This window comes from Rissa tridactyla, chromosome 1 (assembly GCF_028500815.1).
Source record: "Rissa tridactyla isolate bRisTri1 chromosome 1, bRisTri1.patW.cur.20221130, whole genome shotgun sequence".
NCBI classification, from domain to species: domain Eukaryota; kingdom Metazoa; phylum Chordata; class Aves; order Charadriiformes; family Laridae; genus Rissa; species Rissa tridactyla.
In genome coordinates this window covers 121,611,672-121,627,593 of record NC_071466.1, presented here as the reverse complement: position 1 = coordinate 121,627,593, position 15,922 = coordinate 121,611,672, and the positions used below count along the sequence as shown (strand labels likewise).

General features: G+C 41.9%; 1 protein-coding gene across 1 annotated transcript; it reads left to right on the top strand.

Moving 5' to 3' along the window:
• The first annotated feature begins 1,338 nt into the window (after window positions 1-1,338).
• Window positions 1,339-12,897, top strand: C1H3orf52 (chromosome 1 C3orf52 homolog). Its single transcript, XM_054188300.1, has 7 exons — window positions 1,339-1,621; window positions 2,903-3,121; window positions 6,079-6,202; window positions 6,769-6,902; window positions 7,819-7,889; window positions 9,768-9,967; window positions 10,966-12,897. Coding segments are annotated over exons 2-7 (699 nt in total). The 5' UTR covers window positions 1,339-1,621; window positions 2,903-2,953; the 3' UTR covers window positions 10,968-12,897.
• The last annotated feature ends 3,025 nt before the right edge of the window (window positions 12,898-15,922 follow it).

Here is a 15,922-nt window from a genome sequence, read left to right as displayed (position 1 = left end):
AAAGAAACACTCAGTTTTAATTACTTAAACAAAAAGAAACTTTCATATTTTCTTATATTATTTTTATAATTTCAGTTGTAAGGTCTGATGTTTGCAATGTGTTACAAGCGTATTTCCCCAGCTCTGGCTGTGGGATGCTTTGTGAATTTTAGTGTGCTTCTGCTGGGTTCACGCTGCTTTTCCTGTTGTCCTTGGTCTGCAGCAAGTAGAGTTTCAGGGTCAGGATTTTTGGTTTCTATCTCACCTTGGGCTATGGCCACATGACATTGAAAGGGACATAAAAAGAAAAGGGATTTATGTGGTAGGATGCATCCTTGTACTCAAAGAAAGTAGAAGAGGAAATGACAGCCACATTCATTTAACCCTAGCAGTAAATTTAGCTTTGGTAATTATAATCTCCTGATGAGCTGATCAGTCCAAATCTAGCTGATTTAAGGTTTCCAAAGCAGTTTATGGGACTTAAGAATGCTGGTATTCAGTTTCATAAAATACTTTTTTGGATGGTCTTTCTAGATGGTTTTTAAATTGTGCTCAGTGTTTGGAAGTGTGTAGCTTTCACCTTTAATGTATTAAAAAAAATAAAAAATGAAGCTGGCAGTTTGAATACCAGTCATTGCTGTCCACACAGCACACTTGTATTCTACTATACATAAATATGTGGTCCATTTTAGTTTTGGAAACACCTTTGCAGCATGTGGGGAAAACAGAGGAATTTTCACGCAGTGAGATTCCTGCATCTAACACTGATAGGGGTTTTCCTTCCTTTCTTTCTTGTGCTAGTGCTGGACTTTCCACCTCCTCAACGCCTGTGTAAAACTTACTATATAAGCTATATTTGAAACCTATATTTTAGGGGGTTTATTATCTTTAAAGGCTAGTCTTTCATTCACATCTTCCTTTTTAATAAACACGTGCTAAAAATGCAAGTGGCTATGCTTTATTCATTTGATTGTGCCTCTGAAACTCTAGCGCCCAGGTGCAATCAGAACTACATTTATACCTTGGAGTTTCCTCTTTTTGTAAGGCTGAGCCTAACTTTCCCATTTTACTAAAGCATATATTTAAGGGCATACGTTTCTTTTCCCTATATTGAAACCAGAGACGTCTTCACTACGGAAGAAAGCAGTTTTCCCACTGTTCTGTTTTAGATAAAAGCCTGGGCCAGAAAATTCAGATCTGTTCTTGACTTCCCATTTTCCTTAAGAGTTTCTCACACCACGCGTCAGAAGGGTTGGTTACTTCACACGCAAGACAGGCACCAAGTGTGGAAGTCGGATCAACCAGACTAAAGAAACTCAAGCATTTGTAAGGAGCTCTTTCCTCAGGTGTAAATGAAAGGACTTTGTCCCTTTCCAGGGCGAGATCCATAATCATTAACTCATTTGACTTAGAAAATCTGTTTTATTTTCAGACAATTCAGTAGGAAGGTAAGGTCTCTTGCTGTGAGTGAAAATGAAATAAATGAAGCTCATCTCCAGCAGGAGCACTGAGACCATCAGGAAAAGGGTTTTTCTAGTGAAGATGTCCTAGGTGAAATCTTGTGGATCCAGACACAAGTTTTGTTCTTGATGACCGCTCAGCTTCATCCTCCGGAGTTTTAAGGATTCTCCAGAACCAAAAGGTGGGTTATGCAATTTGTGTGTCTTTTTATTAGTTGAATGAAACCAAGCCGTGTGCTCGGCTTGATAGACCACTTTTGCCTGGAGGGCTGTGACATGACATCAGGAATCTGAATCCCCAGGAGTGCTCCAGGCATCCATACCCAGATGAATTTCACAATGAGAAAAGCTGGGGAGAGGAAAACCATCCTCAGCATTTGGCAGGAAAAAGGAGCAGTGCTGTGAGTGGATGCTCAGCCAGCAAGGGAGGGAGTTGGAGAAAGAGGCTTTGCTTTCCTCTTAACCCACCGTCCTCTCTGTGTTGGGACAAGGGAATGAGCAAGAGTGCAGTTGCTGGCTGCCTGCCCAATCCTTTTGATCCAGAGGGGAGAGAGGTGCTCTGCGGGGAAGAAAGGCAAACACAATGATGGAGTCAGAGCAGGAGAAATGAGAGGAGGTAGGATGAAAGGACACTGGAAGGGTGGGGGCAGGGATCAGCCCCTGGAGGCAATAAGTTGGCATGAGTGACTCTAAGAAGCACGGGAGAGTTCATGCGGGAAGCTAGTGCCGACCAGATCCCAACTCACACCATGATTTGCTTCATAAAAGCATGCCCTGCAGAGAAAAGGCTGAAATTGAATGCCATCTTCCTCTTCAGATTTGTCCTTTTGTGTTTTTTTACACGGAAGCAGCTTCTCAGGTTTAGGTCGGATAGTATGTGAATAGACATAAATGGTTCTTTAACACCAGACGTGATTTTAGGGTGCGTAACACCTAGAGAGAAGACAATTCATGGTACCAAGGTCAGTAGCGTTCATTTATTGACTACAGAGGGAGATTAAAATTAGAAGTGTTGATGGATGTTGTACGTTCCCTTCACAGCCTAACTGAACACCAACCTCTGTGTCCCTTCACTCAGTTTGTGCTGTTCAGAACCACACGCGTTTGTTTCGCTGCGCGGATAACAGCAATAGTATTTTACTGTTCCATCTGACAGCAGCAGCGACAGCAATCCGGCTGCTTTCAGAATTGCCTCAGCAAATGACAACGTCGCTGAAGGTTTAGTCACCTGCTTGTCAAGGGCTGGTACAGTAAAGGTAGACAAACTGGAAAACCTAGTATTGCACAGCTGAGGGCTGCAGTTCTCATAACTAGGCAAATCGATACTTCCTCCGCCTCCCGTTTCCCTCTAGCCAGTGCAGATGACGACATTATTCATCCTTCCAAGGAATTCCCCTTCTTTATCAGCGTTTTGAGGTCACTCCTGTGAAAACTATCCCAACTCTCCCTGTTACCGTCTCCAGCCTTGTACCAGAACTACTACTGGCCATAACTGCAGCCGAAACCAGAAGGAAATGAGTTGCCTCCGTGCTTGCTTCAGAGTCAGAGGTCCTCGCGCAGAGACAGCAGCTATGAAAAGGCAAAGCTCTGGTCAGGAGCACGAGATCATTGAATTACAAGAAGATAACGTGGAGGAAAGTGAGGCTGATCATGGCAAGCCTCTAGATGCTCAGACGAGAAAGGTAGGAATTTCACATGCTCATTTGATACTTGCTGTCGGTGAAAACACCACACAGCAAGTGAAACGACACTTTGCAGGAACATCTTGTAGAGGTGGTTTAATTTGTTGTTTGAGGGAGAGGGAAAGGTTAGTCACTTGAAAGAAAGGGCTGAAAACCTGTTAAACATTTATTTTCCTCTTCTCAAGAAGTGTTCTAATATTGGAGAGGGATTTTAAGCTTTCTTTTTCATTTTTTGTGCTTGGCTGTCTGTGAAGTTTAACTTGGAAAACGAAGTTGTAATTGGTGCTCTGAGTTTTGCTTTCTCTTTTTGTGTGCTCTCAGTGGGATTAGGCTCAAAAACAGAAAGGAGAAAAGTTGAAACCCGTAATAAAAGCAGGCTTTCTTTCAGAACAAATTAATCAGAAAACAGCACTGCCAAAACAAGAATAGAATGTCCTGCAGCCGACCTTGCTGGATTCTCTCTTGTTTTGAGTAATTTGCAGTTGCTAACAATTATGAATTTGTACAAATAGAGTGCCCCAAAGCCTCAGTTAAGACCAGCGTGTGAGTCCTGAGGGAGTTCGCTCCCAACGTTTAGCTTGAAGCTGTGGAAGGGACTAACGCTGGCAGCGGAGCTGCATATACTCACAGGTCGCTTTTTGTACAGTGATCTTTCATTACTTACTCAAGAGTGGAGGGAACATCAGTGGTGGAGCGAAGATGTGTCCCCCTTTTCTGTAGGGATGGCTGAGCCCTCCCGAGAGCTGGGCTGTATTCGTCACGCCACCCCTCCCTTCCCGCTCCTGGCTGAGCAGCACTGAACTGCTTCCTTGTGTGAGCCCCTCAGCTCTGTCGGCTGATTCATTCCACCGGCTAGGCAAAAAACCCCACCGTTTGCTCTGCTATATCTGATTACTTCTCTTCTGGTCTGGTAAGCTGAAACAGCTTGCTGCAGGGTCAGACAAATTCTAGGGAGGCGCAAAGAGGAACAGGAGAGGGTGGAGGAGAGGCAGGGGTGAGCCAGATCCGCTCAGCTGTCTTGAGAAACTTTATCCTTAAGTTTCAGTTTAGACTTCCCCTTCCCAGAACTGAGTTTTCATTTGGGCTGCGTTTCTGCTGATTCTGGCAACTGGCTTCCTATCCTATAGGGACCGCTGGAAAATCATCAGGCTCTGCTTCCCGGTCAGGTGGCAGGTTAATCGGAAGAGCTGCCCTGCCCACTGGGGAGAGATTTTCTCTGCTGCTGCTCCCTTCCAGGAGTCTTGTGATGATGTATATGGGCAATGTCCAGAGGGTGTTGGCCCAGCTGGTAGGCGATAGTTGTAGAGCTGAATGCTTGCTTGAGATCGAGCGGGTTTGCTATGCGTGATTAAGAATTACCCTTTTGTGATGGTCTAAATATGTGGCTCTATCGAAACTTGGGCTTGGTAACTGTCTGTCTCAACTGATATTACTATGCCTGATTTCATAGTTGTACTACAGGCAGTAGTTAACTGGCTTTTTTTTTCTCTTCTCACAAAACGATATGCTAGTGTCAAGTATTAAATTGAAGCTTCATTCTCATAATACATTTGAAAAATCGAATAAAAAATATATATGTGAACACGATCACACCTGAAAGCACGTTGTAAGTGAAACCGTATTCAGCTTTTGCCCTTCGTTCTCCACCAAAGTGAAGTTCTACATGCAGGGGTGTCTGCAGAGAGCGCTGTTATCTGCCCCCGCTCCTGGAGAAATGACTCTTGTAAGGTCTTTCTGCGGGTATCTGTTTTCTCTCCCTGTTCGTCTGCCACCCCCAAAGAGGCTTTAAGCCAGCTGGTGGATGTCAGCTGAATTCAGTGAAAGGCTTTCTATTATGCTGGTTTCTTAGAAAGTTCAAAAGGTAAAGGAAGGTAACCTGGGTTAATGCCTCCAGCTAGCAGCTGGTTTCTGCCAGCCTGCACGTGTGTGGCCCAGACAATCTACAGCATGTGCTTTGCCTTGCCTGCTACTGATGTCAAAAAGGACGTGGAGTTTACCACTGGATTTATGGCGGATGAGGAGGAGGAGAAGGAATTAAAAAGGCAGGATGGTCTGCTTATGAATTCATGCCCTTCCTTCAGTCTCCGACCTGTGGAATAAAACAATTTGAGTTTTTCATTTGTTTTGTGTGTCACCTAAGCTTTATTTATTTTATTTTATTTTTTACTACTACTAGGGTAACTAATTAAAAGACTAATTTCTGCCATGGTCTTAAATCTTATTAACAATTAAGTGAAAGGCCACTATTGTCCTTTCTTTCCTGTATGAACATACATGTATGCACAATTGTTTTGAAGAGAGTTTCCTTGTGATCTCCTAGAACAGATGAGATTTTTAATGAACTTTCTGTTAAATGTACTCAATAGGCTTCAAGTTTCTATTCTTCTGAAGAAAAAGGGAGCTGGCTGTAAAAGTCTCAATTTTTTTAGCGTGTTCTGTAATGCAATAAAATCTTATGAATAGCAATCCACTTGTTTTGGGTGCTGGCATCTATGCAGACTGATATCATCAATATTGCAGAGGTGAATGATTCTGGAAATTCTTCCACAGGCAGCTTTTTGGTTGGTGGGGGTGGCAAACAGGTAAAGGACAGCTTGCAGAACATACAAATCAAATCGATGTAGTTAAGAAAAAAAAATTGGAAGCCATGAAAGCACCTTTTTAGCACCTCAGCTTAACAGGCAATTCAGGAATTGGAAATTCTGCACAAATGGGGAACGATATGTCTGTCTTTCAAGTAAAAGCCTGCCTGTGAATGTCCTTTGCCTTCTACAGGTTTATGTTCCCACGGGCCGCAGTACTTAAGGGTGGGAACCTCTGGTGTAGGGCATTGCTTACCAATGAGACTCTCCCATCTATGTGGGGGTTTTGTTTCTAAATGTTACAGTAGAGACCGGCTTAAATATTTTTTCCCACCTTATTTCATTAATCAACATGACTCTTCCTTTTGTAACTAGGAGAGAGATCCTTGGAAATCATGCGGGAATGTAGTTTTCTGGAAGTGTAAACTATGGATGATTATAACTACAATTTTTCTAGTATTCTTCCTGGTCATTCTCATCAGCCTAATTCTTTATTCTAGTAAGTATCTCACTCTTGGTTTGTCCTCTAATAAAAATGTACAATATGTACAATCTAATATAACATAAATAGAACAGTAGCACCCTTGAAATTCCTTCTGTAAACTGCCGAAGGGACTGGGATGCTGACTGCAGAGGGTGGTGTGTTGAGTAGTAGATGTGAACGCTTTTAGCTTAGCAGGCAACAAGCAACTTGTATCCTGATCAGAGGGCAGTTCCAGTTTGTAGCTAAGTGAGAAAACGTTACGAGAACAGTCGGGGATGAGGATGGAAATGATGCTTGTAACATCGCAACGAGCGCAATGGATCACTTGCGTCCCCTCCAGTGGTGTCGGTGCCTGTCAGGCTCCCAAAGCAGCTGACTTTCCCTACTGGGGGTGGGTGATTGACCTCAATGTGCTGTCACTTTTCTTCAGGTGACTTGCACTTTCTTTCTGTTACTCCCAGACGGTCATTACCTAGGAAATCTGTGAGAAAGCCACCCTGAAGAAAGCTAAGCGAGTTTTTTTCAATACTTCTGCTAACTGGGAATTTTTCCTTCCTTTTCTGTCTCCTTTTGAATATTAGATGTTTACACAGATGAGGATGACTATTGGGATCCCGAGGCGCTACTAAATAGTAGAAATTATCGCAATTTTTCAGGAACGTTGAAGTTAATGTGTGGTCTCCCACACCTCTTCTCTGAAAACATTACTAAGAGGGTATGTGTTGATGTGATTCTTGGCAAAGCTGATTCTTCTTGTAACATAGATTCACTGCTTTCTCTTTTTAGAAGTTTGTTTCTCTGTGTAGCAATTGCAAGTAAAAAAAAAACAAAACAAAACAATAATCTGAGAGCTGTACTTTTTCTGGTATAATTTTAAGTCCTGATCTAGAGAAAGGAATTGCTTTTAAGCACACAAGCAGTTTACATTGATTTTTAAAAATAAATAAATAAATAAAAGGAGAGGGGAAAAAAAAAGCCATATTTTTTTTCCCCTAAACTTCAGTAATGGTTGGGGCATATTCTTTATCTTTTTTATAGAATCACTGAATAATTTAGGTTAGAAGGGGCCTGTGAAGTCATCTAAGCCCAATGCCAGCTAAAAATCCTGTGTGTTGCATTCTCCTGTAAGTATGTAAGACACAATGACAGTCTGGCTTTTATAGCTGTCATTTGCCTTGAGCCATTACAGCTCTGAGTTACGGCTGCAATAAGCTCGGCAGGCATGGCAGTGCTGATTTTGACTTATTGTGGTAAGCGACGGTCAATAGAGAGACCCTTCCCTCTATCGAGTAAGAGTAGAAGGGGGGGTTGATACTAATAAAAACCCAAGCCAAACAACATAAATTGCACATGGCAACATGAGCGCATATTTTCAGTTCACCCCCGAATGCCTCCATTGTGTTAAGGTAATATAGTAATCACTCAAACTCCCAGATCAACTTGTCTGTCAAGCTTAAAAGGATTGCATACCTTTTCTGGGGCGGATGTTTGATGATATTTGACCTTCAGCACCTGCATTTATGCCCCTTAAAACACCTCGTAAGAATGATTTGCTGTACTTTTTTTATGGGGAAAAGAGAGAGGGAATGGAATAAATATTTTTTTCTTTTCTTTTTTTTTTTCTCTCCAAGTTAACAGATGTCTACAGTTCATCTCCAGCTCTAGGGCGCTACTTTAGGTCGGCTCAGGTTGTTTATTTCAGGTAAGCAATTTCTGTCACCAAAATTATCCAAAATTTCCAAGCTTTTGATAAGACATACATGTGCCTGTGTAAATATATGCAACATTTAAATCTGTGAAAAGGAGGATGTTTGAGGGAAAGTTACAAAAATAGGTAATGAAAACTGTTTGAAGGATCCTCTGGTGTAAATGGCAAGTGCTGCTAATAATATATAATGACAGTAACATTTTCCTGCTGTTAAGTGTCACCTCTGCTGTCTTTGGTTCCAAATGCAGCCCTTAATAAACATATTCAAAGACGTTTATTAAAAGGAAAAAGAGCTGCTGGAACCACTTGAGATTGACATGGCTTAAATAGCCTTAAATAAATAAAATATGGTTGATAGGGAGGGGAAAATTGTTTTGTTCCCAAAAGAGCTAAAGCAACAGGGACATACAAGTCATGACAGCCAAAACAGTAATATTGCATCGCTGGTATGCTTAGATCATTTTTCCACCACACTTTATTTTGTACGACAGGAGCAAATCTTAAAGTAGCAGCACGTTAGAGAGACTGGTGGAGTAGGAGTCGGAGGCAGAGCAGGTGGTAGAGTGGATGCTGGGTTAGCCTGGGTGGGAGATGCTTACACATGAAGGAGAAGCTCAGCCACCAAAGGCTGATGGGGACAGAGGAGTAGCAATGGTGGGAAGAAGAGGGAAAACATCCAGGCCTGCCTTGCAGAGGCAACAGAAAGCTTCAAGCTGGAACAGAGGGAGGATCTTACTCTTGGCAGAAACTGGCGCTGGAGGAAGGGTAAGGAGTTCACTGTGGTTGAGACTGTAGAGTTTTAACCTATGGAGATACCACAGACTTACAACAGGAGGGAGACTGAGCAACAGAGAGAAAACTGGGACTGGAAAGATCACCTGCAATATGGTCCTGCCATGGAGAGACAGCAGAGAGGCAAGGGAAGGTGGTCAGAGGTCTTCCACAAAGACTTCTGAAAAAGCACTGTTACAAAAGGGATTAGAAAGAGAGGAATAAATCATGGGAAGTAGATTTTCAAAAGCCCAAGGCCCTTGAGAGAGCAAGGACAGAGGAAGACCTGCCTGGGCTGGGGCAAGGGGCAGTCATGAGAGCACTTTGGGGAATGTGCTCCCCTGTACTGCCAGCCTTGGGCATGCTGTCTGTGTTCAACGAGTGAGCCTTATGTGTAAAAGTTATAATTTACACACCGAATACAAAGCTGTAGTTCTGCATACTTACTGACTGGCTGATCTGTCTCTTTTTCTCTCTCCCTCCCTTTTTCTCTCTTTCTCATTTTCTTTTCCCCCATCCAATGTCTTTTTTGATGTCTTAAATCCTGGGTGTACAAAATGTAACTGTCAAGTTGTAGGTAGGGAACTTGGTAGACCACAAACAGTGAAATCTCCAGAGATGGACTCCAGTGCATTAGTTTGCATAATCCACTCCAGAGCTGGGGTAAGAGCACGGATCGGTTGTGCCAGGTACCACTAGCAGGAGAGCAAATCTTTCTGCAGGTTCTCAGCTAACCTATGCATGAGATATTGCGGCACCTCTGCTCTTATCGTTATGTACTTGTTAGGCACAAGTGCTGAAAACCTCACCCCGTTACGACATGTGTCCACTTGCCCTTTGTGCATTTGAAAACGTGTCTCAGTTTGCCTTCAGGTATGTGCCCCATTTCTGTTAATGTCAAGAGCTGCTCTGAGAAGTGGGGGTGAAAGAGGAAACTGGAATTTTTGATGGCAGTTTTCCTTTATAATGCTTTTCTTAGAACAAGTTTAAAAAAAAAAAAATCCACACCAACATTGGTATGAAAAGTCAGCCTTCTCAAGAAAGAAAAGATCCAGTCATGACTGGAAGGCATTCATACTTGACTTTTTTTTTGTTTTTCAGTAATGAAAGCTCCACTGTATTTTATCAGCTAGAGTTTTCTGTACCACCGTCAACAGAGGGGTTTATGGAAAACACAATGAACCCAGATTTTATAAGGAACGTTCTACGTCAAAATATTTATGATGAAGATGATTCTTTTAATACTGGGGTGTCTGAATGTAACAGGTTAAAGCTTGACCCAACTTCTCTCACATTAACATGTAAGTGCTGTACATTAGAGGGACTGTTTCTTTACAAAGAGCTGAAGTATTTGCTTGAAAGAAGGGAAATCTTTCTGGAAAGATGTTGAGTTTTTTTAGGAAATACATTTTGAACAATAATATTAAGAAAATTGTAAAATATTCAGTTTTCAAGAAAGTCTTTCTATGCTTAGCTTATTACCTAGGATTCAGTATTTAGTCCTCTGATTAGAAACAGAGTAAGGATGAGACTGCTTAGCTACAGACTCCAACCAAACTTTTCAGCTCTCCACTTGCATATTATACATACAAAGAAAATCTCCTCATATGTGTGTGCACCATAATGGGGAGCCAAATAATTAAAATTATTTTTCCTCATGATATATTTGTATTTGAATGCTTATTAGAAAAGTTAAAATCCAAGTGACACCAGATAAGTAATTTGGGGGTCAACTTCTGATTATTTTTTTTCATAGTCAAGGATAAAAAAGCCTCCTGATTTTTGCCTTGTCAGAGTTTTTTGGGAAAATTTATTATGCACAGAGATATCTTTTAAAGGAATGAAATGTTCTTTCTTCTACGTTTTCTAGGAAGTGATTCCAATGACTACCCGTGACTAGGTAGAGATTCCAGTGATTTGTCTTGACAAATCCATAGATCTGTCTTGACTGAAATGTCAGTATAAAAGCCCTATGAGCTTTGAAGTTTTACTGGAAAAAATGCATGGAGCTGCTTCCTCCCACCTCCCACTTACGTGCTTTCAGAACAATCCTAGGTTAACACGTCAACATACAGTGTATATAAGTAAGATTTGTGCTTACCTCAAACTGATTTTTCTTCATACTTTTGATACTCAAGAGAGCAACAGCTCATGAGTTCTAATACTCAGTATCATTTTGCTCCTTATATATTGACAGGATTCATAGAAAACACATTGCAAAAGGGACGTGAAAGAATACGCTGAAATATCTAACTAAAGTTTCATTTCAATGTTAATAATGTACTGTTTTAACTTTCAGAGTAACGATGGAAAGACTCCTCATCTTCCTCACCGTCTAGGAGAGATGGGCTTCTTCTCTCTATTAGTAATCCCAGGGCCGGGAGCTGTTCATTCGGTAGAAACAATTCTAAAGACTTTGTCCTGTAAATACTGTCTGTGATGCAATATTGTAAATGGGAAATGGTATATTTATAACAGTGTTGTACTCATAAACATTGCTACCTCCTTCTTTATCGTTGTCCTGATATATCAATAACCCATTTCGCCCTTGTGAAAATTGTGTATCTTGCCTGACGCATGCTCTGTTGACTTTGAAATCTCTGTTTTATCTTGCCTTATGATTAAAATTGGTTTCCCTGCATGAGCTTTAGAAGGATTCTTGCACATGGCTCCTTTCTTCTGCTCTTGGATTATCCAAAATTATCTGCACGGATTTATCCTTAATGCTCCCTTCCATCCATGCCCAGGTCTGTTACTTTCCCCCTGCCAACTTCACGTGCCTTGTTTCCCTGTTATACTTTCCTCTCAAAACAGCCTGAAAACTTAAATATACTTCCGGTTTTCTTTAATTACAGGCAAGACCTTTGCTTCTTAAATGAGCTTTAACTCTCATCATTCCTTTGTTAATCCTACAGTCTTCCTGAACAAGGTGGTATATTTTTCTCTTCTGTAATGTGAAATAGAAATGGAGAAGGAAGAAACATATCTCGTTCATTACTGCACCTGAATGCAACAGGAATCTTGAAAAGGCCACGTTAGCTGTGTGCTTTAATATTTAGCTACTGGTACTTGTAAAAAGACAGTTATTTGACCCTCATTTGTAAATTCAATGAGAAACTAGTCTATACCCTAATTATGCTCCCTGCCCTTGCAGTGGGGATAAAAATGGACAGATGCAAGATATTTGCCTTAATAAGGCAGCAAGTAGTTGTTCTTGTTGACAAGAGATCAGATGAGATGGACCAATGCCAAGAAGAAGGTGCTGAAGCAGGTCACGTAAGCCAATGCGGCATGAAAGTTGTAGCCAGTAATTAACTGTAACACAAAAATTAAAAAATAAGCATTAACTTTACACAGAATGTGATGGATTCACTACCATGTTAGTGAAGTATAGCTTCTTGTTATTTGTTTATAGCCAGTATAACTGTTAGTACTGTTGGATAGACAAATTTATTTTATGAAACCTTTTGTATTGTGAGAAATATCTTATGGGAAATTGTTTCTCTTTTTCTAATGTTACTAGTTTATTTAAGGAGTAATATGATAATTTCAACATGCATTAAATTATTTATTTTTACTCTAAAAGTGTTTGTTTTCATTCTTCAGCAGCTCCAGTCCTTCAGATGTTTGAGTTGCAAAATAACCATCGGAATTATAAGTGCTTACAGCTGTCTGAAACATCTGTCTGACACAGCTGTACACGCAAACCCATATTTGTTGATGCTTGAGTTTTAACTGAGCTTGGGAAACAGCCTGGACCAAATCAGTTCACATGGCTCTCATATTTGTGGCTAATTCTGACTCCATCTTGATTTGTAATATGTAGCGTTGGCTGTAAGAACCATAATTTCTCTTGATGCAATATTCTGTGCAAGATATAACTAGAAGAGATATTCCTTCTGATTCTTACATTGGGGAAGGATAAAATTCATGGTCTGTATGGTTTGTCCCAAAAGCAGCAGGCTATGAAAATACCAGCAGCAAAGAAATAGTTTGCCTTGGAGATGCTGCTTGATCTTATTGCTTTAAGATGACTGAATCTGCCCTTGAACTCTTCTTTATCTTGATTCTGTTTCTAAGAATTGAAAAATAATCTAATGATTATGCTTCTTTATGGTGATACCTCTGTGTGCCTTAGGAGCTGACAGAAAAAAAGAAGGTGCCAAGCATTCAGTTTTTTCCAGCCGTCCTCCTCTGCCCCGTACATTTCCCCCATCAATTCACAAGAAAGAAAAAGTGGACTTGTAGCAAGATGTCGTGATATTCAACAGGAAATGTCTGACTTTATAGTTTACATCTAGTCATGCTTTGAACTCTAATTGAAGGAAAAGTAAAAAAAAAAAAAACCAAACACACACAAAAAGTGGTATCTGGTTTTATCTCTTTAAGGTAAATTGATCATGTAAAAGAAAATAACCAGATGAATTAGTTACGATCTCATCCCTTAGGGACAACATAGTGTGAAAACACATTATTTCATCAAGTTAGATATTTTGTGAATGCTTAATGTTAATTTTAATAGAAGGAGTGTGGGTAATACATAGATGACTGAGGCAACCGAGCCACAGTTAAAAAGGAACAGAAAAGATAGTTCTGGTAATTCGGCTTGTGGCTTGTACAACCAGCCCTTTAGAATCCCATGGCAGGCAGTCGTCTGTGTAGCCACAGCAGCCAGTACAAATTTTGGGCAGATTCAGCTGTCCGGCACCGCAGCGGTAGCTGTGGAGTGCTGCCAGCGCTGTCCTAGCGGTGTGTCTGTCCACTCCTGCGTGCAGCCGTTCACCCGTGGGACCACCCCCGGCACCGAAACTGCAGGTGGGATGCACAAAGGCACCGCACTGTAAAGCCAGGGCTGCAGCCAGCGATCACGTACAAAGGAACATTTAAAAAATCAGGAAAACTCTTCAACTTGTTCTTCCAAATTGTTTTATTACAAAAATGGAGGGAGCAAAAAAAAAAAAAAAACCACACCAACAGGCTTAAGCAAGAGCACGGGCACGTAATTGCTTTGTGAGCTCTGGTGAACAGTTGAATAACTGGTTTCAGTCCTGCGCGCGTGTCCACAAATGCTGCTTGCGGAGGGGTGCCTGTCTACGGGGGGGTTATGTTCTGGCATTGCAGAGAGCCAAATTCTGAGACGCCAGCGGGAGTGAGCTGGAAATGCTGCGTCACGAAGGCAATGCCTGGGAATCATCTACTGAGAGGTATGCAGTTACTGCCCGTGCAGCATCGGGTTCTTCAGAGTTTTCATAGTCTTCTAAGCGGTAGCGGTTTGAAGTGGCTGGAACTTTCATTTTGCATGCAGCTTGTTGCTTTTTTAAACGTACTATTACGTTAAAAGGGCATGGGGGGCAATTTGAGAAATGGGTTATTGATCCAAATTGTACATTGTATCATGGTATATATAACGGTCTATATCAAGTAGGCCAGAGAAAGTTTGGAAAAGAGTAAGCACACCTAGTACAGGGTCTATGCCTTTCATTTTAAATGCAAGCCCCCACCCAAAAGAAAACAAACAAACAAACCCCACAACAAGGGATATTATTATTGCATTTTTGTGGGGTTCAATCAGTAGTTCTATGAGACTCCTTTTCAAAAAAAGTACTGTAAAGGTCCAGAAAAATATGCAGCCTCGGTTACTTCTAGTAACGAAGCACCTAATTTTCTATGGAGAAACATTGTGTTACAATGGCAATTGTTAGTGGTGCCTCTTGCTTTAATTGTCAAGTCCCGTAGCCTGTCCATGCCTCTTTCTCTGATCACCTCTTCATGGGCAGATTTGTCTCGTTGGAAATGACCAGCAGATGTGTCCTAATGAGTAAGCTTGGTAATGAGAGAGAGATGTTTGTTTGAAGACAAGACAGCAGAGGCAGGGTGGTTAGCAAGGCTGCATGCTGCTGGCTGAAATATGCAAGTAAAAGAGTGCCTTGGGAGCAGAAAGCGTCCCTTTCTAAGTTATCAAGACATAATCATATTCACTGTGCTCTTCAGTCCTGACGGCATTTTCTTTCCTCTTGGGCACATTGACAACTGCGTATTCTGTCTGATTATCGGTGTTAATCACAGAGGCTTCATGTTTTACATTGTGGCTGACAGTTGAGTACCACAGTTCGTTGGAATTCATGGAGTCTTTTTTGGCAAAATGTTCCTGGGCGGGGGGGAGAGAGAGAGAGAGATTGAAGAGAGAAGCTTCACCATGATTATACCCTGAAGTAGTATACACAACGTGAACAAGTCTGGTGTAGACTGTGTGCTCGCTCCCGCAGTGGTGTAGACCAATGTACGTAGTACCGAAAATGTTTTTTAAATCTGCAGTCATTTCTCTACTGTACAGGCCGTGGCTGGAAACCAGGAGCACCCAACAACGTGTGCACACCTGGTGTGGATGGAGGGTGAAGGTCTGACTCTTGTTCTGAGGTTGGTACTGCTTTGTGCTAGGTTACCTGACAAAAAAAAGCTCATCACCACACACACACGAGTAGCACAAGGGCAGGCAGGGAGCCTGAATCATCCCCTGCCCCAGCTCCCCCCAGGACTGTCCTAGGAGAGTTATAATCCCGGTGAGCCCAGGGTGACATCCACCCCAGGAGTGAGTGGGAGCACATGGGGATGGAGGGGGAGTTACCAAAGGTATGGGACATATTATCGATGCATGTGAGGCGAGAGCACAAGACTTAATATGGGATATTTAGGGGAGGATCTAAAGGGAAAGCTGAGGGTGATTTGCAGAGTGAAAAGCCTAGGAAAACAGGGGGATAAAGGGAGGGCCAGGAGAGTCACAGACAGCTGCCAGAGAAGACTGTAGGGTGTGGGAGTCAACTGAGACCCCAAGTGTGTGTGTGCAGGAGACGCGCTGTCCTGGAAGGGGCCGTGGCCTCACGAGAAATGCAGCGAGGGAGATGCTCTCCCCCTCTTTGGAAGCCCTTGTCTAATGCTCTCCTTGAAAACAGAGGGAGGAGAAGGAAGAACCATTAATGAAGGAGGAGGTAAGATTGTGTGGGTAAATGCCTTCCCAACTCTGTTTAGACTTGTCCCTCCTTTTGCCTCTTGAAGGTATTTGCTAATGGGTTGTGGGTGGTTGTGTATCTAAATAGCTAGCAGGATGAGTCATTAAATCAAAAGGGACGATGTGAACAGATTAAGTACTTGAAGACAGAAGTTAAGAATTTGTTTGCCCTGATGCTCTTGATTTGAGCCCAACGAGTAATAAAGCCGGTGACTAGTTACGGGCTTTATAGCAGCATCCTCTATTGTCT

Coding starts and splice junctions, on each gene's coding strand:
- C1H3orf52 (XM_054188300.1), top strand. CDS start 2,954: ATGAGTTGCCTCCGTGCTTGCTTCAGAGTCAGAGGTCCTCGCGCAGAG. Junction 6,203..6,768: donor CAGCCTAATTCTTTATTCTA/GTAAGTATCTCA, acceptor TTTGAATATTAG/ATGTTTACACAGATGAGGAT. Junction 6,903..7,818: donor CTGAAAACATTACTAAGAGG/GTATGTGTTGAT, acceptor TTTCTCTCCAAG/TTAACAGATGTCTACAGTTC.